The 24,177-nt window shown below is 52.9% G+C and overlaps 1 protein-coding gene across 5 annotated transcripts; it reads left to right on the forward strand.

Annotated features, from left to right (window-relative positions):
- Window positions 1-810: 810 nt before the first annotated feature.
- On the forward strand, window positions 811-19,005 carry DDR1 (discoidin domain receptor tyrosine kinase 1). Of its 5 annotated transcripts, none has more exons than XM_086706499.1 (18): window positions 811-943; window positions 7,612-7,744; window positions 7,836-7,938; window positions 8,136-8,364; window positions 9,741-9,888; window positions 10,136-10,244; window positions 10,716-10,902; window positions 11,014-11,260; window positions 11,784-11,879; window positions 12,007-12,158; window positions 13,056-13,221; window positions 14,200-14,310; window positions 15,409-15,653; window positions 15,827-15,954; window positions 16,200-16,418; window positions 16,899-17,133; window positions 17,737-17,886; window positions 17,993-19,005. In XM_086706499.1, exons 2-18 carry the CDS (start codon window positions 7,654-7,656, stop codon window positions 18,131-18,133), a joined length of 2,757 nt encoding a protein of 918 aa, XP_086562625.1. In that variant the 5' UTR covers window positions 811-943; window positions 7,612-7,653; the 3' UTR covers window positions 18,134-19,005. The 5 variants fall into 5 exon arrangements, with proteins under 5 accessions (XP_086562625.1, XP_086562624.1, XP_086562623.1 ...); XM_086706498.1 differs by lacking the exon at window positions 811-943 and adding an exon at window positions 2,578-2,693; XM_086706497.1 differs by lacking the exon at window positions 811-943 and adding an exon at window positions 4,103-4,239.
- The last annotated feature ends 5,172 nt before the right edge of the window (window positions 19,006-24,177 follow it).

Consider the following 24,177-nt stretch of genomic DNA (forward strand, 5'->3'; position numbering starts at 1 on the left):
GAGATCACATTAGTGGAATTTGGTTGGTTGCTTCCATGAAAAGGGTTTGTGCTTTACAGATGCCATCTCATATTATCATCCCTACAGACTCCAGGGGCAGGCATTACCATGTCCATCTTACCGGTGAGGGAACTGGGATGTACTAGGACTCAGTATAAGAAACTAGATGGTAAGTGGCAATGTCAAGCCTCACCTCTGAGAGGCCAGCCCTTGCTTTCTTCCCTCCCTGTTTGGTACTCTGCCTACTCTCAGTGCTGTGAGAGGCGTGGTCAGTACCTCTCTCCCTGCGCCACGCCTCCAAGCCTAATCAGTCACCTTTGGCTTTAAAGATCATATTTTCCAAACTAAGAATTTGTGCACACTGACAAGGACATTTGATTTCAGAGGTGGCAAGTCAGCATATGTTTAAAGTTGGGGCTGTTCTTGAAAACTAAGGGTGTCTTTTGCAAAATCCTTAAAGAAGTGAATTCTTAGGGACCCAGAAGGCGGCCTCCAAAGGCCTGCAGCCAGTCAAGCTAATCTCTCTTCCCTTGCCTGGATTCTCCCCCACTTGGCAGGACCAGACATCCCCTGCTTAAGTAAGCCCTCAGCCACAGCTAGCCAATGCTGCTTTCCCCTTACGCTGCCTCCCTCATCTCCCTTTGTCTGGGGTCTCTTTGTCTGTGGTCTCCCTTTGGTTCAGTTTTGAAGCCCTTTGCCCCCTCCCCTCCTTTCTTTTGGTCTGGCAGCTCCCTCCCTCTCTGCGGGACTGCGGCAGTGGCTTGGGGGAGGGGAGTGGGGCTGGGTTGCCATGGTCACGTCGAAGCCGGCCGCAGCTGGCTAGGGCAGCTGCTCCCAACCCCCGGATGGGCGGACAAAGCCAGGCGTCCTTGGCAGTCCCAGACCTGGAACCCCAAAGGCCTGAGACAGGGGGACTGGGGCCCAGGAGAACCCTGAGCTGGAGGTGAGAGGGCAGAAGCCAGAGCTAAACTGGGACGGCAGCAGTGAGGACTGGAGCTGCGCCCATCCCTCACGGGGAGGGACTGCTCTTGGCTGTTGGTGTGGGAGGGAGGCAGCCTGGCCACTGCAGGAGGAGGGGAAGGATGGGGAGTGCCGTTGGGGACCGTGGTGGTGCCTCAAATGGGCTGAGGGACTAGGATGTCCCCAGGGGGAGGTCTGGGTTCTCTGTGTACTGTCACCCAGAAACAGGTTTGACTCAGACATTAGGCCTCTGTCTCCCCTGGTCTGTCTCTCCATTGCCCCTTCCTTTCCTAGCTGCTTACATTTGTCATCTCCCTCTGTCCCTTCATTTCAAACCTTAGGCCTCAGTCTCCCTCCTCTTCTCTATCTCTTGGTTTCACTCCAACCCCTTTATTTTTCTCCTTTGCCCTTGTTTCTGGTCTGCCCACCTCTTAGGGCTCCACACTTTCCTGCCCTCCTTTCTGAGTGCCCCCAATGACTCCTTGTCTCCACTCCAGTTTGTTGCTCTTTCCAGCAAACTTACCCCCTCGTGCTGTGTGTGCCCTCATCCCCCCCCCCCTGCCCCCATGTCCTCTCTGATTCATGGTTCCCCTGGTCCATTGAGTTCCATCCCCACCATCCCATCTTTCCCCACCCCCCAGACCACCCACAACTGAACTGCTTCGTTTTTCTCCCCATACTATGTCATCTCTCTCCACTCCTTCCACTTCTGGGCCTCAGTTTCCCATTTCTACTTGGGGATATCAAGGCCTGACTCGTGGTTGCAGCCTTGCGCCCCTGTGCCCGTCAGTTCTCAGTCTTCCCAGCTGCTGACCCGGCCTACTTGCTCCAGAGGCAGCTGCATCTCCTGGGAAGGGGAATGCAGCTAGTGTGTGTGGGACCTTCTGGTCCATCCTCCCTCTCACTGGTCCTGCTGGGCTTCCCTGCGGTGGCCTGAAGCTGCTTCTCTCTCCTACGTGCCTCTCCTCACGTTTTTTGAGCTGTTTCCCCTCCTCTCCTTCCTGGGTAGCAGGAAGCCTTTGGCCTGAAGGGGAGGGAATCCTGGATAGGAGGGCATGGATGTGGAAGGAGTGGAGGTTCCTTTGGGGGCTCAGGAAGACATGGGGTTCTCTGGAGTTGGGAGTGATGCAGCAGATGTGGGATGGGCTCCAGGGCCATGCAAGGCTGTGTGGACTCAGTCTTTGGCACTGTTCTGGGGGCCCCTGGATGGCTGGGATTTCCCTCTCTGGCCCCTGGGAATCTCGGCTCAGAGCCCCGCATTCCAGCCGGCTCCAGCCCCCTTTCCGCTGTCACTTGACTCCGCTGGGCCCCAGCCCTGCATCCCTCCCACTCCTCCAGCTTTGGGCTGGGGCGAGGTGGGCATCACTGACCAGGAATTTCTCTTGGGGGAGACCAGGAGGCAAGAGTTTCAGGATTCTATGGTTTCGTCATTCTCCCCAGGGGACCCCTCGGTCTGGCCTCGCCACGTCACCTGGCCGGGAGTGTGGGTCTGGGGTGTGGAATGTCCCAGCGGGGTGTGAGGGGCTGCCGCTCCTCCTTCCCTGAGGCGTCTGGCTGCGGCCCAGCCCCGCTTGCCAGCCCGGGGCTTCCTCCGAGCACAGTCCCTGGAAGGAGGAGCCGAGAGTCGGCCCAGGTGAGGTTACTGGGGAAACCTAGGCCCCGCCCCCGGCCCGGCTCCACCCCCAGCCCAGCCTCCCCGGGGCCCAGACACCCCGGCGGCTGTCTCCAGAGGGGTACGTGCTCTTGGGGACCCCTGGGGATTTGGTCGGACGGGACGGTGGGAAGAGGCAATTCTCCGAGTGACCATGGGGCTGTCTATTAGTGTCTTAGCAGTCGGGCGTCCTTGGATTAGTGTGTTCTGGGGGTTTGGAGCTCTTGCCCATATGTGCCTTAGCCTCTCCAGAAGGCCAACTTCTTCCTGGTAGTACTTTTGTGTACTTATCTGGTTAGGACTTCGTGTTTCTTTCTTGGGACTGTTGTCTGGGACTGCACGTAGGGTGCGAGCTGATATCTGCTGTGAGGTGCAGTGAGGCGGAGATCTGCAATGGACTTAGAGATCGTTCTGAGCCGGTGACATTGATAGGTGGCTGGCAGGTGTGGAGAAGCGGTGTCCTGAGGCCTCTCACCAGAGCTCCTCTGTCCTGCCCACCTCACCCCGCCTCCTTGCATCCATCTTCCCTGGGACTCCTGGTCCTGGTCCTGGTCCTTCTAGGCTGTGTCCGATTTTCTCTTTGCCTCTATCCCCCTCAAGCCCCTCGCCTTGTACAGGCCTATCCCTGCCAGTGGTCAGAGTCTCAACCCCGCCAGGGCCAGAGCTGACTGGGCTTGAGGAAGGCTTGCCCTGAGGATTCCCGGGTCTTGAGCAGGAAGCCCAAAAGAACCGGTGTCTGGGAGTCTGGGCCCCAGGGTCCTTGAGAGGACTGAGGGGGGGTGGGGTGGGTGGAAGTAGAGAATGGGGCGAGGAGAAAGTGGGGGGCCATCAGGCTCTGGGAAAATCTGGGTTGGGGTGTACAGGACAGGAGGCAGGAGAGTGCCAGAGAGAAGCAAAAGTTGGTGGTGTGAAAAATGTGGGTCTTGGGGGCCTGGTTGGACAGGTGAGCCTGCCCCCTTCCTCCATCCAAACTCCTGCTGCTGGGTTGGGCACCCGGCCTGTGGGAACCTGCTCCTTCCCTGTGCCCTGGGGCTGCCCCCTTCACCTCCCTCTCCAGGAACTGAGCCCAGAAAGGGGGAGTAGGGAGGGGACCATCCCCTCCTGGGGCCTGGATTTGTGGGAGGCCCCAAGCAGGGCCTCAGCTTTGACTGTTCCCTTTAGTGGGGACCGCGGGGGTTGGGCCGCGCGGGTAGGCGGAGGGGGCTGGGCACGCCGCGTTGAGGGGACAGCTGGGTGGTTACCTGGGGGAGGCCGGGGCGCACAGGGGAATGCGGGGTGGGCGTGGCAGCCTAGGGGAGCGCGCGGCCCGGAGGGCGGTGCCGGGCGTGGGAGCGGCGGGTACAACGCGGTCCTTGGAGGGGGAAGGGCGGCAACCCGGGAGGGCGGGAGGGGGAGCCGGGCCAGGGGGAGGCGGCGCCTGGGCCCGAGCCGCCCCAGCCCTGGCTCCTCTCCCCGGAACAGGCCCCCGACAGCTGCGCGCGGGAGCCGCCTCCCGACACCCGAGCCTCGCCGGCGCCTCCCCGCTCCCGGCTCCTGGCTCCCTGCGCCTCCCCCGCCCCTCGCCCAGCAGCCGAGGAGGCCCCGCTCCGGGGTCGCACGCAGGGGTCTTCCGGGAAGAGCGATGAGAGGTAGGGGGCGCGGCCGGAGGACCCCTGCGGGACGGAGGGGCGGAGGCAGAGGCCTGGGGCTCCGGGGGAGGCGCGGCGGCCGGGTGAGGGCCTGGCGGCGCTGTTCTTGGTTGTCCAGCCCCGCCAGGCGTGACCCTGCTGCCCCCCCCCCCCCCCAGCGCTCTGGCTTACTGTCTGAATATGGGGGGAACCCCCTGATCTCCGCGAAAGTGTGTTCCAGCCTTGAGGAAGGACCCCTTTTACTCAGTGTGAAGGAACTGACCCACAGGAAGACAGGTGCTTGTGTGTGGTCTCACTGAATCATCTCGGCCCTCTGGAGAAGTGGGCCTGCCCTCCCACCAGGCCAGTCCCTGTGGGCATCTGCTAACTGCTACGCCTCCACTCAGCTCCCAGTTGGGCAGCCTGCCCCCGGCCCAGCAGAGGCCTTGACACCCTAACCTGCCAGTGACAGCCTCTGGATGGTCATTTGGTTCTGTCGTGAGAATGTGTCACTGCCCGGTGAGCACCATCCTCAGTGTCCCATCCCCCACTCCCTTCCGCACCCCTTCGCACCCCCTCCGGGTCAGACTTCACCCAGCCTTCATCGCACAGGTCCCCTGCTGGCTGGACCTTCCTTTCCAACACCACCACCGCTATCCCCAGTCAGTGTCTGGTGCTGAGACTGCCTCTTGCCGCAGGCACTTAAGTGCATCCTGAGTTGAGTGCTACAGTGGACCCAGGTGAAAGCTGAGAGTATGGGAAAATGGAGCAGTGCCTCCTTATTCCCATTTCCTTCTGTTCCCCACCGACTTGACTTCCCTCTGGCTTGGTCATGGTGTGTATTAAGGGGTGGGCCCCAGTGCTCTTGGGATGCTGTGCCTGAGACCTTGAGTGTGTGTGTCTCACACTGTCCTCTGATGGTAGGCTCGTGTGGTGTCTGTCATATTATGCTCACAGGTGTCTCAGGATGGCTATGTTTTGTTTTGTTTTGTTTTGTTTTTACAAACATTTTTGATAGTTTATTTATTTTGAGAGCGAGAGAGAGCAGGAGAGGGGCAGAGGGAGACAGAATCCCAGGCAGGCTCTGCGCTGTCAGCACAGAGCCCCATGCAGGACTTGAACTCATGAACTGTGAGATCATGACCTGAGTCAAAATCAAGAGTTGGATGCGTAACTGACTGAGTCAACCCAGGCGCCCTGAAGATGGCTATTAACTAAGTGATGGGATTGGACTTTAAAGAAGGCCAATGTGTGGATGGAGTTGATGTGTGTGTGAGCATCTGCATTTGCCCCCGCTGGGAGTCCATGTGTGTAACAGATTTATGTGGATGTCACATGTGAGTGTCTCCGAAAGTGTGTGGAGAGTTGTCTGTTACAGAGGAGGGTGTGGGTGTGGGTGTGTATGCTACATCTAGCCCCAGTGTTTACGGGGCTCTGTCAGTAAGCTCTGTAAACTGGCATGTCTGAGGTCTGTGTGTTTGGGAGGGGGTGGGTATACAGAGCTGTGTGGGTGTTGTCTGTGGTGGAGGGTGGGGGTGAGAGAAGAGAGGGAAGGACCTACAGCAATGTCCAGGTCTCTGCTTTGTAATTGGTTGAAATGGGGTGGGGTGGGGTGAGGTTAGGGGTAAGTCTTCTGGGCCTGTTCTTCATGAGTCTGACCCAGTGGAGAGAAATGAGGTGATTGGAGTGTTGGAGGGGTTGGATTGCCTCAGACATCTGTGTGTTTCTCTGCTTGGCTCTGTGCCCTGTGCTTCTGAGCCCGCTCTATTTACCTCTTGCTTTGTGTTTCTCGCCCCGTCTCCCCCTGCCTCCTATCCTATGCCTGTCTTTGTATCTTTGCCCGGGGCTCCTCTAGCTCCGTCTGGCTCTGATGACTCATCTGGGATAGGCATGAAGGTTACCCACGGGAACAAGGGCCCCGCTGTTCCCGAGAGAGGTGGGGGTGGAGAGCGGCACCCAGGAATTCCAGGCCAGCCGCCTGGGACCTTGTAGCCTGCTCCCCTGCACGTGGCTCCTGGACCTCCAAGGGACCAGGTGTGATGCCTCTGGCTCTAGCTCTTCTTTGATGCCTGGGTGCCCCCCGCAACTCAGTCAGCCCCCTCAGCTGCTGCTTCAGAGCTGTGGGGTCTCAGCTGCCTCTTACATTCCTGCCCTAGAGCATTATGGGAGCAGCTGGAGGAGGACAAAGGGATGGGGGAGTGTCCCCCCACTCTTCCTACCTCCTGGGGTGACCTGGCCTCCCTGTCTTTAGACCCGCCCTCATCTCCAAGGCAACGCAGGCCTTTCCTAGCTCTGGGCTTTTCCTTCAGAAGCAGCCACCTTCAGAAAGTGCGACCTTGGGGGACAGGATGTCTGGGTCTTAGGAAGGGAAGACAGAGCAGGGAGAGCTGGAATGGGATGCTTTGGAACTGATGGCAGATATGGCACTAGGGGTCTCGGGATTCCAGGACCTGGAGAACTCAGTGCAGTCCTCCAGGAAGAGGAGAGGTCAGAACAGTTTTTCCTGCCGCTGGGGCTGGGGAGGGTACATACCTGGATTCACAAGGAGATGCCAATTGGAATGGTTTTAGGCCACGCTTGCCACCTGGGCCCTGGTGAAGAAGAGCAGGGATTCTCAAACTTTGATGGGCACAGATCACCTGGGGATTGTATTAAAATGAAGATTCTTTTTCTTTCCTCCAATTTTTTATTTAAATTCTAGTTATAGTTAACACATAGTGTAATTTTGGTTTCACGAGTAAAATTTAGTGATTCATCACTTACATATAGCACCCGGTGCTCATCATTACAAGTGCCCTCCCTTAATGTCCATCACCCATCCTGCCCATCCCTCCCCCACCCCCATCTCCCTCCATCAACCCTCAGTTTGTTTTCTATCATTAAAGTCTCTTTTGGTTTGCTTCCCTCCCTCTTTTTTCCACTTCCCATATGTTCATCTATTTTGTTTCCTAAATTCTGCCAGTTTGCCTTCCTACCAACAATGTAAGAGGGTTCCCCTTTCTCCAAAATGCAGATTCTGATTCAGCAGATCTAGGGTAGGGGTGAGGTTCTGCCTTTCTCCTAAGATGCTGGTCCAGGGATTACACTGGGCTTAGTGCGGCTACAGAAGACAGTGAGATTGGAAGGCACTGGGGTCCCCCACTTCTCTTAGAATTCTGAGCTCCTAGGTGGAGAGGAGACCAGAGTTTAGGCCAGTGTTTGGCACATGGGAAGCATTCTAAAAATATAGCTGATGCTCTTAAACAATGACTGCTTTGTCACTTTCCTCCTATTATTCCCAAAGCAGCCCATTCTGTCTGTTGTTGGCTGTTGTGACTCTGTCTGTTGTGACTCAGTCTCCTTGATTGCCCTTTAACTTACCCTACTACTTACCACTTGTTTTGTCCCCTGCAGAGATGCTGCCTCCACCCCCTTAGGCCTGAGGAGTCAGGAGCTATGGGGCCAGGGGCCCTCTCATCTCTACTGCTGCTGTCGCTTCTCTTAGTGGCAACTGGAGATGCTGACATGAAAGGACATTTTGATCCTGGTAAGGAGACTGGCTCCTGGGTCCCTGAGGATGGGGCTTTGGGAGACAGAGTTCAGGGACCTTGACCCTCCGTGTGCCTGTGTTCACACAGCCAAGTGCCGCTATGCCCTGGGCATGCAGGACAGGACCATTCCAGATGGGGACATCTCTGCCTCCAGCTCCTGGTCAGACTCTACTGCTGCTCGCCACAGCAGGTACCTGGAACCTCTGGGACTGCTCTGGAGGAACTTTCTGGGGCCTCTACTTGCCCTTCCAACTCCTCTGCCCATGCCAAGAGGCTTCTGGGAGGGCAAATGCCAATGAACTTCCCCACCCCCAATGCTGGGGGAGCTATAAATACGAGAGACAGAGACAGACCAGATGTTCCTTGTGATCTCTTGCCCCGTCCCAGGCTGGAGAGCAGCGACGGGGATGGGGCATGGTGTCCTGCAGGGCCTGTCTTTCCAAAGGAAGAGGAGTACCTGCAGGTGGATCTGCGGAGGCTGCACCTGGTAGCTTTGGTGGGCACCCAGGGGCGTCATGCTGGAGGCCTGGGCAAAGAGTTCTCCCCCAGCTACCGGCTACGTTACTCCCGAGATGGCCACCGCTGGATGGACTGGAGGGATCGCTGGGGTCAGGAGGTAAGGCTGGCAGGGGCAGCTCCCAGGAAAGGCTGGTTCTCCTCTCTTCCCCACTTTAAATGCCACCTGTCCACTGATGACTCTCCCAATTTATACCCTCTCTAGCCCAAGACTTTCCCTTGAGCTGCATCTAGTGTTGCAAACCTGACCACCTTCTAGGCCTTTCCACCTGGATGTCTAATGGGTTCTCAAACCTACCATAAATTTCCCTAGTTGAACTTGAATCCCATTCCCACCCCACAACTGCTCCTCTCCTAGCTCAGGCCAGTTGCTCAGGCCATAAGCTAAGATACCGCTCATTTCTCTGGTCTCTCACCTGCTAATTCCAAAGCACCAGCAAGGCCAGTCTGTTCTACCTCCATGATATTTCCTAAATCCAACCACTTGTCACCGCCTCTACCTCTACCACCCTAGGCCCTGCTCACACCATCCCCAGCTTAGATGAACACACTGGTCTCTGAACTGTTTTCCTGGCTCCTTTCTGTTTCCACCTGAAATCATATCTCCACCTAGTGGCTACAGACACTCTACCTGAGAAAATGCAAATCAGATGAGGCGTACTTGGCTTATAGCCCTCCCCTGGCTTTCCGCTCTGCCAGAACAAAAGCTGAGTTCCGTCCTGGGTGCAGAAGCTTAGCTTGCCCTGGCTCTTGCCTGTATCCCTTACTTCTCTTTCCTGTTCTTGTTCCACCTGGGCCCACTGGTTTTCTTGCTGTTCCTGGAACAAGCAAGGGTTTGTCCCACAGCCTCAGGACATTTTTGCATGCTATTCTCTGTGCCTGGAAAGCTTCTCCCCCAGATCCTCAGCTTCTCCTTCCACTCAGTTCTCCTCGAAATATCACCTCCTCAGAGAGCCCACCTCCCCCTACTCCAGCTCCACACCCTGCCTCTTGTTCTTCACAGCTGTTTTTCCTACTGGAATCTCAGTACTGCAAGGGGAGAGGGGAGGGATGGATGTTTACCACTGAGAACTTACATAGCTGGCACAGAGTAGGCACTCAACCAGTGCCTGCTGAGTGAACAGAGAGAATAGGGTAAAGGTGGGGGGGAGCCAAAGCAGGGGTGCAGAGCTGTGAGGGACTGGATAGAATCTGTGCACAGCGGGATGGGTGGCTTAGAGACAAATGGAGACAAAGAGTCGAGGCTGACACTGGTGGTAGAGGACAGACTGTCAGGTTGAGAGATGTGTCAGAGATCTTTGCTGTGGCCCCTTGTTTTACACATGCCTGGCTGTACCCCATATCCCTGTATGCTTAACACCACCCTTCATGAATCTCTCTGGCCACTGTGTGCTGGGCCAGGGAACAGCTGGTGACTGGGAAGTTAGATCCAACCTGTAGCCTTCCCACTCATGCACGCTGTTTCCTGGGCAACAGGTGATTTTAGGTAATGAGGACCCTGGGGGAGTGGTACTGAAGGACCTTGGACCCCCCATGGTGGCCCGACTGGTTCGCTTCTACCCCCGGGCTGACCGGGTCATGAGTGTCTGTCTGCGGGTGGAGCTCTATGGCTGCCTCTGGAAGGGTGAGTCATTCAGACCTCCAAGAATTCATTTCCTGGCCTGGGGCCTGGGGAGTGAGGCCTGGGGAGAAGGGCATCCAGGATCCTCTTTCTCTTGTTGGGAAGCTGTCACTCTGAGTGAGGAAGGGCCTGGCCAACATTGCCTCCTCCATGCTGGTGGGCCTGTGGAAGGACGCAAGAAGGGGAATGACGCAGGGGAGGTGGCCGGAGGCTTCCTGCCTCTAACACCTCTTCTCCTACCCTGCCCCAGATGGACTCCTGTCTTACACAGCCCCTGTGGGGCAGACGATGTACTTATCTGAGGCAGTGCACCTCAATGACTCCACCTACGATGGACATACCACACACGCTGTTGGCGGGTAAATGAGGCAGGCCCTGCGGGGCATGAGCCTATGTGCTGGAGGGAGGATGCAGTGGATGTGTTAAGGAGTCTGGGCAGTGAGATGGAAGAAGTGGGGAAAGGGTTAGGTGGGGCCTTGGGGACACAGGATCAGGATTGAGGGTAGCAAGGCAACTACTAGCTCATGTGACACTTTGTGGGAATTAGAAAAAGGCAACCCTTTGCTAATACACATCTGTTGGAAACTGTCACAGTAAATTCACACAACGTAGGTTGAATGGTGCCTCCGAGAGATGGTGCCTTCCTGCAGCTTATAGCTGCAAAGTACCTTGACAATCCTGGGGGTGGGAAAGAGACAACCACAGGAAGGAAGTTGGGGCAGGAGGTAGGGGCTGGTCCAGACTGGCTGGGGTTGGGGTTGCAGAGCACTTAAATGGGTGGCACTCTCTTCTCTCCCACCCTCCTCTTCCTTGGCTCCCCTGCTCTCCAGGTTGCTGTATGGAGGTCTGGGTCAGCTGGCAGATGGTGTGGTGGGGCTGGATGACTTTAGGAAGAGCCAGGAGCTGCGGGTCTGGCCAGGCTACGATTATGTGGGATGGAGCAACCACAGCTTCCCAGGTGGCTACGTGGAGATGGAGTTTGAGTTTGACCGACTGAGGGCTTTCCAGGCCATGCAGGTAAGTGCGTGTGGCTCTTAGGCAAGGTTATGAGACCAGGGTGGTTGCCCCTGGGGTGCTTGCCCAGGCTCTCCTGGCTTTGACCCTGTGTCCCTCCTCCCTTCCCCCCAGGTCCACTGTAACAACATGCACACCCTGGGAGCCCGCCTGCCTGGTGGGGTGGAATGTCGCTTCAAGCGGGGCCCTGCCATGGCCTGGGAGGGGGAGCCTGTGCGCCACGCCCTGGGGGGCAGCCTGGGGGACCCCAGAGCCCGGGCTGTGTCAGTGCCCCTGGGCGGCCGCGTGGGCCGCTTTCTGCAGTGCCGCTTCCTCTTTGCTGGGCCTTGGTTACTCTTCAGCGAAATCTCCTTCATCTCCGGTAAGCCTCTGGTCTATGCCCAATCCTCAACCTCTGGGATCGCCAACCCGCAGTACCCACTCCTGGCACCAAAGTATCCACTCCTGGCACCATGTTTATGTAGCACTCATGAGACTTTGCAAGCAGGATGCTCCAAATAATTTGAACACCTCCCTACCCCTTCCTCCCATCTCTGTCTTTTACTTTATGAGCCCTTCACTCATGACTGATATTGAGCAAGTAAGACAGTGTTGGCTGTAAAAATACTGAAGTACTCTGTGCTGGTTAAGAAATAACCTCTTCTCCAGGCTTCCTTATACCCAGCTTGGGCCTCTCTCTGGGAGTCCTGCCTCTCCCCATAATCCAGCACCTAAAAAGTTGACATCCACAACAGCCAGGCCCCTCCCATTCTAATTGGTTGGTACATATACCCAGTGTCAGCCCTGCTCCTGGAAGTAGAATTCCCTAGGTCTCATGCAAGTAGCTTTTCTTTGGTCCGTCTTCCCTATCTGACTTCTTCCTTTCTTCTCTTCCTTCTTTGCAGATGTTGTGAATGACTCCTCTCCAACTTTGGGGGGCACCTTCCCACCAGCTCCCTGGTGGCCACCTGGCCCACCTCCCACGAACTTCAGCAGCTTGGGTGAGCAGCCCTGGGGCGTCCTCCTGGACAAGTGTATTCTGGGCTACTATCCCTCCATGCCCCGCCCCCAACTTGGGTAGGAAGTGGTTCTGACTCTCCAGTGTTTCTGATTCTCTGTCTCTGCCAGAGCTGGAGCCCAGGGGCCAGCAACCTGTGGCCAAGGCTGAGGGGAGCCCAACTGCCATCCTCATTGGCTGTTTGGTGGCCATCATCTTGCTGCTGCTGCTCATCATTGCCCTCATGCTGTGGCGGCTGCACTGGCGCAGACTCCTCAGCAAGGTGGGCAGAGCGAGGGCAGGGCCCGAGCTACAGGGGGGGTGGGTGTGGGTAGGAGGAGTTGGGGGGTATAGCCTGGAGAGGACAGACAGGGTGTGGGTGTGGAGAGTGAGGCCAGGCTGAGGCCAATGTGTGTGGGGAATCCTGATTAGTTTGGGTCCTGCAGGGACCACAGAACATTGTCTAATTAGAATAATTAGAGGTGGACTTAGTAAAGAGATAGGTTATAGAGGAGTGGGCAGATGTATGAAAATTAGAGGGAGTAGTGCAATTTCCACAGATCTGTTACCACCCATAGGCCTGGAAGATGAGAGGAGGGCAGTTGCTGGAAACTGGAGGAGTGAGTCTGGGGAAAGGGCTCCTTGAGAGGGGCAGTGGACTTTGCTTCAGGGACACAGCTAGCCTAAGTACACCTCTCAGGGAGAGGCTGGGAGCATAATCACCCTGACCTCACTTCTCGCCTGCCCAACAAATTCCTCTTGGGCCAACCCAAACCAAGCCTGTTGATACAGTCCACACTGGTCCACCTTCTGGGGTAGAAGCTGGATGGGAAAGGTGGAGAGTGGAGCTAGAGAGGCAGGGAGGAGCTAGAGGAAGAAGCCTGGCACACTCTGAGCCCATGTCTTCCTGGCAAGAATCAGTGGTGGTGATATGCATGAAGGTTGAATGATTCCATAATTATCTGGTCAGATTTGGGTTGGAATCCCAGAATGGTACATCAGGGGACTCACTCGTATGCTCTTGAACCTCTGTTTCTTTACCTGTGAAATAGAGTTAATAGTAGATACAACTGTGGGACTGTCGTGAGGACTGAAGGGGAGAAGGTGGGCATGGCATTTAACTAGCTGGAATCATGCACTAAACAGTAGCCACAGTTAACCTTCCCATTCCCATGACAAGGCTGAGCGCCGGGTATTAGAAGAGGAGCTGACAGTTCATCTGTCTGTCCCTGGGGACACCATCCTCATCAACAACCGCCCAGGCCCTCTTGAACCACCCCCTTACCAGGAGCCCCGGCCTCGTGGGAATCCGCCCCACTCTGCTCCCAGTGTTCCCAACGGCTCTGGTAAGACCTGCTTTGTTCTAGTCCCACCACCATCCTCTGCCTGTTTTCTTATGGTATCCCTTTTCCTCTCTGTTCCCATTCCCTTTTCCTGTCTTCTCCAGATTCAACTCATTTTCTTATTTCTGTGCCCCTGGTCACCACACTCTGTGTCACTCCATGTCCCTACCATATAATCTTTCTTAAGAGTTTTTTATGTATTACCCATAATCCCTAGTGGCCTTATCCTGTCTCAGTGTCCCATACACATCTCTCTTCTCTATTGTTCCCTCTCATTATGTCTTCCTGGTCCCTCTCCTTTCTCCTAGATTCACTGCATTCATTCTGTCCGTCTGTCCGTCCATTATCCATCCTTCTATCTGAATTCATACATTCATCCATCTATCTGTCCATCTTTCTGTCTATCCACCATTTGAACATTTGTCTATCATCCATCCATCTATCAATAAATATTCACACATCTATTCATCCATCCATCATCCATTCAACCACCCATCCATCCTCTGTCTATCCATCTATTCATCCATTATCAATCCATGTTCATCTATCCATTCACCTATTCATCCATCCATCCATCCACCATCTAGCCATTCATCCATCATCCACCTATTCATCTATTCATACAGATTCATCCAACTATTTGTTCATCTCTCCATGCATCCATCCATCTATCCATTCATCTATCACTCACCCATTCATCTACTCATATATATTCATCCACCCATTTGTTTATCTGCCCATCCATCCATCCATTCAACTATTTGTTTGTCATCCATGCATCTATCCACTGATCTATCCATTCCTTCATTCATTATTCATCCAGCTATCCAGCACCCTCCAGACCCTTGTTTTATCCTGTCCCTGTCTCTCAGTACATCCATCCCCATCAGCTCTGGTCTTGCCCTATTCCAGGTCTCCCTGTCTGTCTAGCCTTGAGTCTCATCCCTTCCCCGTGTCTCCCCCCCTTCCTTTTCCCGACAGCGTTGCTGCTCTCCAATCCAGCCTACCGCCTCCTTCTGGCCACTTACGCCCGTCCCCCTCGAGGCCCCGGCCCCCCCACACCCGCCTGGGCCAAACCCACCAACACCCAGGGTAAGCCCCTCTGCCCCTGGGCTTCTCCAGGCTCCCCATACCTCTACTGGGGCAGGGAAAAGTCCTCACATCTTGCACTCCCTCCTCTCCCTGCTGTGGCCTCTTCTGCTCTCCTGAGCTCCCAAGGAGGAAGCTCTTATGCCTTTAGCTCTGTGCTGTGCTTGCTCCTTCTTAAGGCCTTTCCCTTGAGCAGAGGAGCAGAAAGCTCAACGGTTCTCAGCTCTGTCCTCCTTTTCCTCTTCCACCCCATCTTTTTTGCTCTCCAGACCCAGAGAGGAGGTTGCTATGCTGACCCCAGGTTCTCTTGTAACTCCTTCTTTGTTTCCCCTCTCTCTAGAGGTGCCAGGAGGAGGGCCTCTCACCCTGGGTGCTTGCCCTCTCCCCCCATGTGTTCTCTCTCTGCAGTCCCAGAGGTGGAGGCTCACACCCTGCCTTTCCTGTCTGCTCCTCCTCTTCTTGATGTTGCCTTCTCATTGTTCCCCCCTCCCAGAGCTAAGGGAGGACAGCTCTGCTTCCTCTTCTTTGTCTGTAGTTTCCTTGTTGTGCTGGCTGTGAGGAACTGTTCTCCTCTCCTCCTTTCTGTGTGCCCCTGTCTCTGCTTGTCTTTGAGCTTGGGGTGTTGGGTTAGGGAGGGTTTGGGTAACCACGGCAGGGAGGAGCCAAGGCTGAAAGCAAGGGGGTGTGAGGTGGGTGGAACAGCTGTGAACAGGAGGGGCTGACAGTGAGTGGAACAAGGGTTTGGAAAGTAGGGGGTGACTGGATGACTGGCACCATCCTTCTTCCAGTGGTGGGTAGAGGAATTCCTCTTCCAGCCAAGAGTTACCTCATGGTCTCTTGGGCTGTGCTAGGATCCCTAGAGAATAGACTTTATGTCATTCTTTGTTCAACCATTTCTATTGCCTTAAACTCTGGAACAGCTAACTCTCATCTCATGCCAGCGTCTTCTCCGGTTTGAGGTTGGTGGGTAGAATACCAAGAAGATGGAGAGTAGACCCAACAGGGAGACAGGGGGCCTCTGGGAGCCTGCGGTGGAGAGCCATGGCTCTCAGGGGCTGCTCCTGATGCCTTGTCCTGTCTTCTTTCCCCTCAACTTTCCAGCCTGCAGTGGGGACTATATGGAGCCTGAGAAGCCGGGTGCCCCGCTTCTTCCCCCACCTCCCCAGAACAGCGTGCCCCATTATGCCGAGGCTGACATTGTCACCCTGCAGGGCGTCACTGGGGGCAACACCTATGCTGTGCCTGCACTGCCCCCAGGGGCTGCTGGGGATGGGCCCCCCAGAGTGGATTTCCCTCGGTCTCGGCTCCGCTTCAAGGAGAAGCTTGGCGAGGGCCAATTTGGGGAGGTAAGGAAGATCCCTGCCCAACTCTCAGTAGTGTCTCGACTATCTGGGACTCTGATGCCATGCCCATATGTCCCTCTTGGTTGGAATCTGTCAGCTGTGACTGTGTTATTCCAATTGACCCTGTGACCTCAGTGAACTGTGTGATTATCTAACAAATGAGCTTCTTTCCCCAGGTACATCTGTGTGAGGTAGAGAATCCTCAAGATCTGGTCAGTCTTGATTTCCCCATTAATGTGTGCAAGGGACACCCTTTGCTGGTAGCTGTCAAGATCTTAAGGCCAGATGCCACCAAGAATGCCAGGTGAGGAGCAGGCATGGTGTCTGGAGATAAGGAAGGGAGGCCATGAAGAGTGGGGAGTGATCTAGAGAACAACAGAGGGGGAGTGTCTGGGGAAAGAAGTTTCCATCTTAGGCTGATCTCAGCCCAGGTCTCAGTGCCACTAGTGAGTTAGCTTGTCTGCTGGGGTTAGGGTGCTGGTCTACATGAGCAGGAGAGATGGTGCAGGTCAGCCCCTCAGTGTCCCTGCCACCTACCTGCTTCTCTAGGAACGATTTCCTGAAGGAAGTGAAGATCATGTCGAGGCTAAAGGACCCAAATATCATCCGGCTCCTGGGCGTGTGTGTACAGGACGACCCTCTCTGCATGATTACTGATTACATGGAGAATGGTGACCTCAACCAGTTCCTCAGTGCCCACCAGCTAGAGGACAAGGCGACTGAGGGGCCCCCCGGGGATGGGGAGGCTGCCCAGGGGCCCACCATCAGGTACCCACTTACTTAGGCTGGCCCTTCCCTGAGAGCTCCCCAAGGCGGTCTCCTCTCCCCTCGTTCCAAACCAGAGGGAGAGAGGGGAGCATGGGATAGGGAGGCAGGTAGATGTTCAGGGGGGTGGGAGCTGGGATGAGGAACATGTGGCCATGTTCATCTGGGGACTGAGGAGCAAAAGGCCAAAGTTACTATCTTGTAGGTGGTGAGGGACTTGGGCTCTGTCAGGCATCCCCCCCCCGTTCTCTCACCCTTGTCTGAGTCCAGACAATAAAGCGTAGTTCCCTGGGTCATATGAACCAAACAAATGTTGAGTGGGCACCTACCCCTGGCCTCTACATGGGCATTCCATCTCTGCACCAGAAATAGATGTAACCCAGTCCCAGGGAGTGGGCTCCCCTTCCTCTCCTGGGAATCTGTGAGATGGGGATCAGTCTGGGGCTGCCCCAGTGACCTTCTGTTATTGGTTCCCTCCCTCAGCTACCCCATGCTGCTACACGTGGCAGCTCAGATTGCCTCGGGCATGCGCTATCTGGCCACCCTCAACTTTGTGCATCGGGACCTGGCCACAAGGAACTGCCTGGTTGGGGAAAATTTCACCATTAAAATCGCTGACTTTGGCATGAGCCGGAACCTCTACGCTGGGGACTATTACCGAGTACAGGGCCGGGCAGTGCTGCCCATCCGGTGGATGGCCTGGGAATGCATCCTCATGGTGAGAGGCCCTGAGAGAGGCATGCAGGGTGCAGGGGAGGGGAGGTGGGGGAAGACAGGGCATGGGGAGGCCAGGGGAGGAGAGCACAGGCTGCTCTGTGGTCTTGGTCAGTCACTTGCCTTCCTTGGACTGCAGATTCCTCCTCAATAAAGTGAGGGTTTGGGCCAGTGCTCTGTAAGGTTCTTTCTGGCTCTAGGGCCCAGAGAAAGTGGGGAGGAGTGGTATGATGGGAAAAGGTCCAGGAGCCAAAAGTGGGTACAAGAGCTGGAGTCAAGGTGGCAGAGAGCAAGAGAAGTAAGGAGAGACAGGAGGCTAGAGATAGAAAGGTGCGAGTTGGGAGAAAATTAGGACCAGAAAATGGGGGGGCAGGGTGGGGAGGGAGGGTGGGTAGAAAAGGAAAGAGGCGAAAGAGAGGACTAGAGCCTGAGAAAGAAGGCAGAGCCAGAAGGAGGGAGGAGCAGACTTGTTGGGAGAGGGGGCCAGGCAAGAGGGAGTCCTGCTGGGGTAAGTGCTAAGTGGACACGGGGCTCCCTGTGGGGAGAGGAGGAGGGTTTGTGTGGCCTGATGCCTTTGTCTGCCTTTGTTGCTTTATCCACGTACCAGGGGAAGTTCACGACTGCAAGTGATGTGTGGGCCTTTGGGGTGACCCTGTGGGAGGTGCTGATGCTCTGCCGGGCCCAGCCCTTTGGGCAGCTCACTGATGAGCAAGTCATCGAGAACGCAGGGGAGTTCTTCCGGGACCAGGGCCGGCAGGTCAGAACAGAGGAGAGGGTTGTGGGTCTGGGAGGGCCAGAGCCTGTCATCTTGGGGACTAAAGAACATTTGTTCCCTGCCTTTCATCCACCCCACCACAATGCAGGTGTACCTGTCTCGGCCCCCTGCCTGCCCACTAGGCCTGTATGAGCTGATGCTTCGGTGCTGGAGCCGGGAGCCTGAGCAGCGGCCACCCTTTTCCCAGCTACATAGGTTTCTGGCAGAAGATGCTCTCAACACAGTGTGAATCACACACCCAGCTGCCCCTTCCTCAGGGAGGATTCAGGTGAAGCCAGAGGCAATAAACAAGAGGATTTAACATCACCCCCACTCCATTCCCATTCCCGACCACCCTTCACCTCTGAGAGAGAGGCAATGTGACCATAGGTGGGCTGGGCCTGCCAGGGAGCTGATGCCTTCCCTTCCTCGGACACACTCTCATTTCCTCTTCCTGCTCCCCTCCTGGAAGCCTCGGCCACCCACCCAGCTGGCCCTGTGGATGGGATCCTCTCTGACCTCTTCTAGTCATCCCTGGGGGGGGAGGATGGGGGCAAATATAGGGCAGACACTGGATAAGGCCTATTGGAGCACCTGGGCCCCACTGGACAACACTGGTTCCTGGAGAGAAGGCTGTGGCCTCCCCAGCCTCTCTTTCCGTCGCACACTGGACCCCACTGGCTAATAATCTGGGGATGAGGAGGACAAGAAAGGGAGGATGTTCCCGTGTTGCCTTGTTCTTACTCCTGGAATTGTCCTTGGCTTTGGCTTCTCCCTCCTCTATCCTCTGAAACACTGGACCTGGGGGTGATTCCTGTCCCCCCCCCCCCCCCCCCAGCCATCCCTACTTCCCACCTGCTGTGTTGTAGCTAGAACTTCTCTCAGCCTGTATGTTTCTGTGGATTAAGTACTGGGATTAGGGGAAAAGAGGGAGCAAGGGCCTGTGGCCTTGGGGTTGGACATCTCTGTTGTAGCTGCCATATTGGTTTTTCTATAATCACTTGGGGTTTGTACATTTTTGGGGGGAGAGACACAGATTTTTACACTAATATATGGATCTAGCTCAATGCAATTTTAATATCCTGCACTAGGCAGGTAATAATAAAGGTTGAGTTTTCCACAGCTGTGAGTGGGTTTCTTGGGGTTTTGGTAAAATCTGCTTCCTGTATCCACTCCCAACTCATTTCCTTTCTTCTCCCTTTTTCTCCTTCTCCCCATTCCACTTCCTACTGTGTATTTTCCCAACACAGTGTTCTGTTGTCTATAAGCCAGGTTCTTGCCTCTGGGACCTCAGGTCCTACGTGAATGTATGAACCTTGTCAGCTCCATTGGGAGCTCTGCAGGAGGCTTGGAGGGGGGTGAATTAGGCCAGGGGTCTTAACCTTAACCCATGGAACCCTTTGACAGTGTAGAGAGGTCTGCTGATTCCTCCTGAGAATTATTTTAAAACCCATTACACAGGGACCCCTGGGTGGCTCAGTCTCTGTTAAGTGTCCAAGTCTTGGTTTTGGCTCAGGTCATGACCTCACGGTTTCCTGAGTGCAAGCTCCAGGTCAGGCTCTGTGCTGACAGTGCAGAGCCTGCTTGGGATTCTCTGTCTGTCTCTCTCTCTGCCCCTCCCCTATTCATGCTGTCTCTGTCTCTCTCAAAATAAATAAATAAACTTAAAAAGAAAAACATTATGGGGCGCCTGGGTGGCTCAGTCGGTTGAGCGTCTGACTTCAGCTTAGGTCATGATCTTGCTGTCCGTGAGTTCGAGCCCTGCGTCGGGCTCTGTGCTGACAGCTCGAAGCCTGGAGCCTGTTTCAGATTCTGTGTCTCTCTCTCTCTGCCCCTCCCCCACTCATGCTCTGTCTCTCTCTGTCGATAATAAATAAACATTAAAAAAACTACACACACATAAATGTGTATATATCACATATATATCACAGAGATCAATTGAGTTTACTAAAATGTTTAAAAAACATTTAACTGTTTAAAAAAACACAGTAACCTACATATTTCTTTTTTTTTTTTTTTAATTTTTTTTTTCAACGTTTTTATTTTTTTTTTTATTTATGGGACAGACAGAGACAGAGCATGAACGGGGGAGGGGCAGAGAGAGAGGGAGACACAGAATCGGAAACAGGCTCCAGGCTCCGAGCCATCAGCCCAGAGCCTGACGCGGGGCTCGAACTCGCGGACCGCGAGATCGTGACCTGGCTGAAGTCGGACGCTTAACCGACTGCGCCACCCAGGCGCCCCTACATATTTCTTTTAAATATATTTAATAGGGGCACCTGGGTGGCTCAGTTGGTTGAGCATCCGACTTCGGCTCAGCTCATGATCTCACAGCTCATGAGTTCGAGCCCCATGTCGGGCTCTGTACTGACAGCTCAGAGCCTGGAGCCTGCTTCCGGTTCTGTGTTTCCCTCTCTCTGCCCCTAACCCACTCGCATTCTGTCTCTGTCTCTCTCAAAAATAAATAAACATTAAAAAAAATTTTAAATATATTTAATAACAAGATCTAGCAGCAGGTGTAGTAACTCTTAATGTCTCCAAATAGTAATAGGCATAAGAAATACTTGACACTGGGAGATTTCTATAAAGGTAGTGGGATATGAAAATAGATGTGGTGTCTTAGTGACAAGACCCAGGTCCTACTAATACTACTGAGGGTTTTGCTCATATTCATTCTTGGAGGGAGTGCCAAATTTCAGTTAGAGATTAATAAAAACAGAGGTGTAATTTTTTTGGGGGGGGGGGGCCAATTCTAGGACTCCCTTCCAGGGTCTGGAAGTCCCAGGGGGAGAATCCTTGGATTAGGCTGATCAAATGTACAGATGACCTAATAGGTGTGAGCTCTTTGGATGGGAACTAGAATCAAGAGCCTAAATTATCTCAGAGGTTTGGAAGGATGAGCCACAACCACCGAGAGAGTATTTAACAGAGTTTAAATTGGTTGGGGGGAAAAAAATCACTTGCAAGTATTGGACAAGGCAGACCTATCTTGATGGAAGTTCCTGTGAAATAAAGACCCTGGAGTCTTTGTTGATGATATTCACAAAATGAGCCAAATGGGTAATGAAGATACCAATAACGATAGTTAAATCTTATGTTGAATTAATAGCCCCTTGGGATCCAGGTCACAGATTCTGCTGAAACCTATGAAGGTCCGAACACTGTGACCCATGTTTTAAGATATGCATTGATGGGTCGGGAGTTTAGAGGCCACAACCCAGCATGGTGAACAATGGAAGCCATAGCAATGAGCCGAGAACTCCAAAGCTCTAGGCCTATGCAACCACCTAGTGTTCATTTGAACTCGTCTTGGTGTGTTCAAAGCTGCTCCTTCATGGTTTCCTGACTCCGTGAATGGTAGCATCATCCACTCAGCTGCACAAGCCAAAAACCTGGGGAGCATCCTTGACACCCTTTTCCTCTACCCTCACCTCCCAAGTGCAGTCTATCATGAAGCTCTGTTGATCTTTCCAGATTTCCCTCAAATTTATTATTTCTATCTCCATCTCCATCCTGGCACACACTACCTCCATCTTGTTGGGACCACTGCAGTGGTCTCCCGGGGTTTGTTCTTGTTCTCTGATTTGTTTTCAGCCCTGCAGTCAGACATAAATCTGATCCCCACTACTTTATTTCAAATCCTTTAATGGCTCCTGTTGACCCTAGAATAAATAAAATCTTCTGACCAAGTTTGCCCTCTCCTTCCTTCAGCATCCTTCCCCACCCTGTCTTTTATGTATCACTGGCCTACTTTCAGTTCTTGTAAGTGGCCATAGTCCCTCCTGCCATGGCCTTTGTAGAATCTTGTTCCCCTGCCTGGAACATAGTTCCCTGCTGTCTTTGCCTTGTTAAGTCCTGCTTGTCCTTCGGCACTCTTCCCTGACTTGACCAACCAGATCAAATCCTCCTGATGCTCTCAGAACACACGACTTCTTTGTCATACTTACTACAGGTGTGATTTTTTTTTAAAAGAAAATAATAACCATAATATTTTCTGAGCACCTACTATGTGTCAGGACCATCCTTATTACATATATCTTTTTTAATACAACATATGAAATAGTTAAAATTATTGCCATTTCACAGAAAAGAAAACGTCTCTGTTCTAAGCAACTTGCCAAAGGCAGCACAGCCAGGAAGCTACAAAACTGGTAAGAAGCAGCCAGTGGGCCCCTGGCTCTGTGTTCTCTCTCCAGGATGCTGCCTGAGGGGAGGAGGTTGTGAACTCTCCATCACACTCTGGATAATCCTAAAAAGGAAAGTTCCTAGGAGCCCAGGCTGATTATCTTCCTAAAGGCCAGCTCCAGAAACTCAGCCTGTGCTCATTTCTTGACATCAGACAACTAGCCCCTATCCACTGCATCCCTTCAAGCAGGGCTCACCAAGAGAATCTGTGATCATAGACATAAATGGTCTCTAGATGCACCATCCAATAGGTAGCCAATAGCTACATGTGGCTATTTATTGAGTGCTTGAAATGGAGCTAATGTGACTGAGGAACTTAATATAAAATTTTTAGTTATGGGGCACCTGGGTGGCTCAGTCGGTTAAGTGTCCAACTTTGGCTTATGTCATGACCTCGTGGTTTGTGAATTCAAGCCCCAAATCCAGCTCTGTGCTGACAGCACAGAGCCTGGAGCCTGGTTTGGATTCTGTGTCTCCCTCTCTCTCCGCCCCTCCCCTGCTCCTGTCCTCTTTCTCTCAAAGTAAATAAACATTAAAAAAAATTAAAATTTTATTTTAGTTAACTTAAATTTAAATAGCCACAGGTGGCTAGTAGCTCCTGTTCTGGACAGGGTAGCCTTAAAGAGTTTTTGCTACACTGCAGGAAACTGTGACCTGGTCTGCCTAGCTTCCCCTTGCTTGCTCTTGTCAAAATGAAGCATATGACCTATTGCAGTTTTACATACACACAGAAGCTTCTTACAAAGATGGCATTGAACTATACATGGCATTTTGTAATCTGCTTTTCTTCTCCTCATGATAGGTTGTACATAACTCAGTCACTCTGCATACAGTATCCTAAGTGTTGCCCAGTATTTTACATTGTTGGAATGACCCACATTTTATCTAACTAACCCCCCATAATGGACATTCAGGCTGTTTCCATTGTTTTCATAATACAATAACAATTTCAATAAACATCTTTGCATGTAAATCTCTGTATCCATGTGGGAGAATTTCCATGATACATTTCTAAAGGTGGAATTGGTAGGTCAAATGGCAGCCACATTAAAATAATTGGTACATACTGCCAAATTGCCCCCCAAAAGGTGTGACTATGTCAACTTTCAACAAAAGTATAGACTACTGTATGTTTTTCTGTGGTGACAACATTGAGGTTTATATATATATATATATATATATATATATATATATATATATATATATATACACACACACCCATATACATTATATATACATTAATATATATTTTATATGTGTATATATACATATGTATTTTATATGTATATACATATACATTATATACACATGTGTATATATATATTTGCTAATCAGATATTGTATTGTTTCTTTAACTTACTTTACCTTAATTACTGGTGAAGAAAGCTTTTTCATTTGATTATAAACAATTTGTATTTCTTCTGTTTATTGCCTGTTACATCTTTCTACAATATTTCTATTCTGTTCTTTTTCTTCTTGCTTTGTAAAAGTTCTTTGTATTGTCTATTTTGTCAAATATTTCTTCCCAGACTAATTTGTCTCTTATTGTACTTAACGTTAGCCTTAAAAAAGCTTTGTCAGCTTTGTGTCATTCTTTGTGGACTTTATACACCAATTGCTAAAGGATGGAACAACAAAACAAGCACCGGGTGAGCTACAAAGCATAACCAAGTCTTACACAGTTCTTGCCATTTTGGTTCACGGTCCCTCACAGGTACTTCAAATCCTAGCTTCAGGATTTTCTAGATGAATGATTGGCAAATTTCGTCTTTTTTAAATGTTTATTTATTTTTGAGAGAGAGCGTGAGGGGGATGGGAGCAAGGGCGGGGCGGGGGAGGGGGGGTGCAGCTGCAGAGGACCCCAAGCAGGCTCCGCCCTGACAGAGGGCGAGGCACAGGACTGGGACTCACAAACCCGGAGATCGTGACCTGAGCCGCTGTCGGACGCTCTACCGACCCAGCCACCCAGGCGCCCCTGTGGGCAAATTTCTTAATCCCATTGAGTTTTGGTCTTCTAGTCTGTAATGTGGAAATAATAAAACTTGCTTTATTGGAACTTGGGGGTACTTGTAGCTCTGGCTTTGGCTTAAGACGTTCCCTTCCCTTTTC

Source organism: Puma concolor, chromosome B2 (assembly GCF_028749965.1).
Source record: "Puma concolor isolate L17-30 chromosome B2, mPumCon1.1.hap2, whole genome shotgun sequence".
Taxonomy (NCBI): Eukaryota; Metazoa; Chordata; class Mammalia; order Carnivora; family Felidae; genus Puma; species Puma concolor.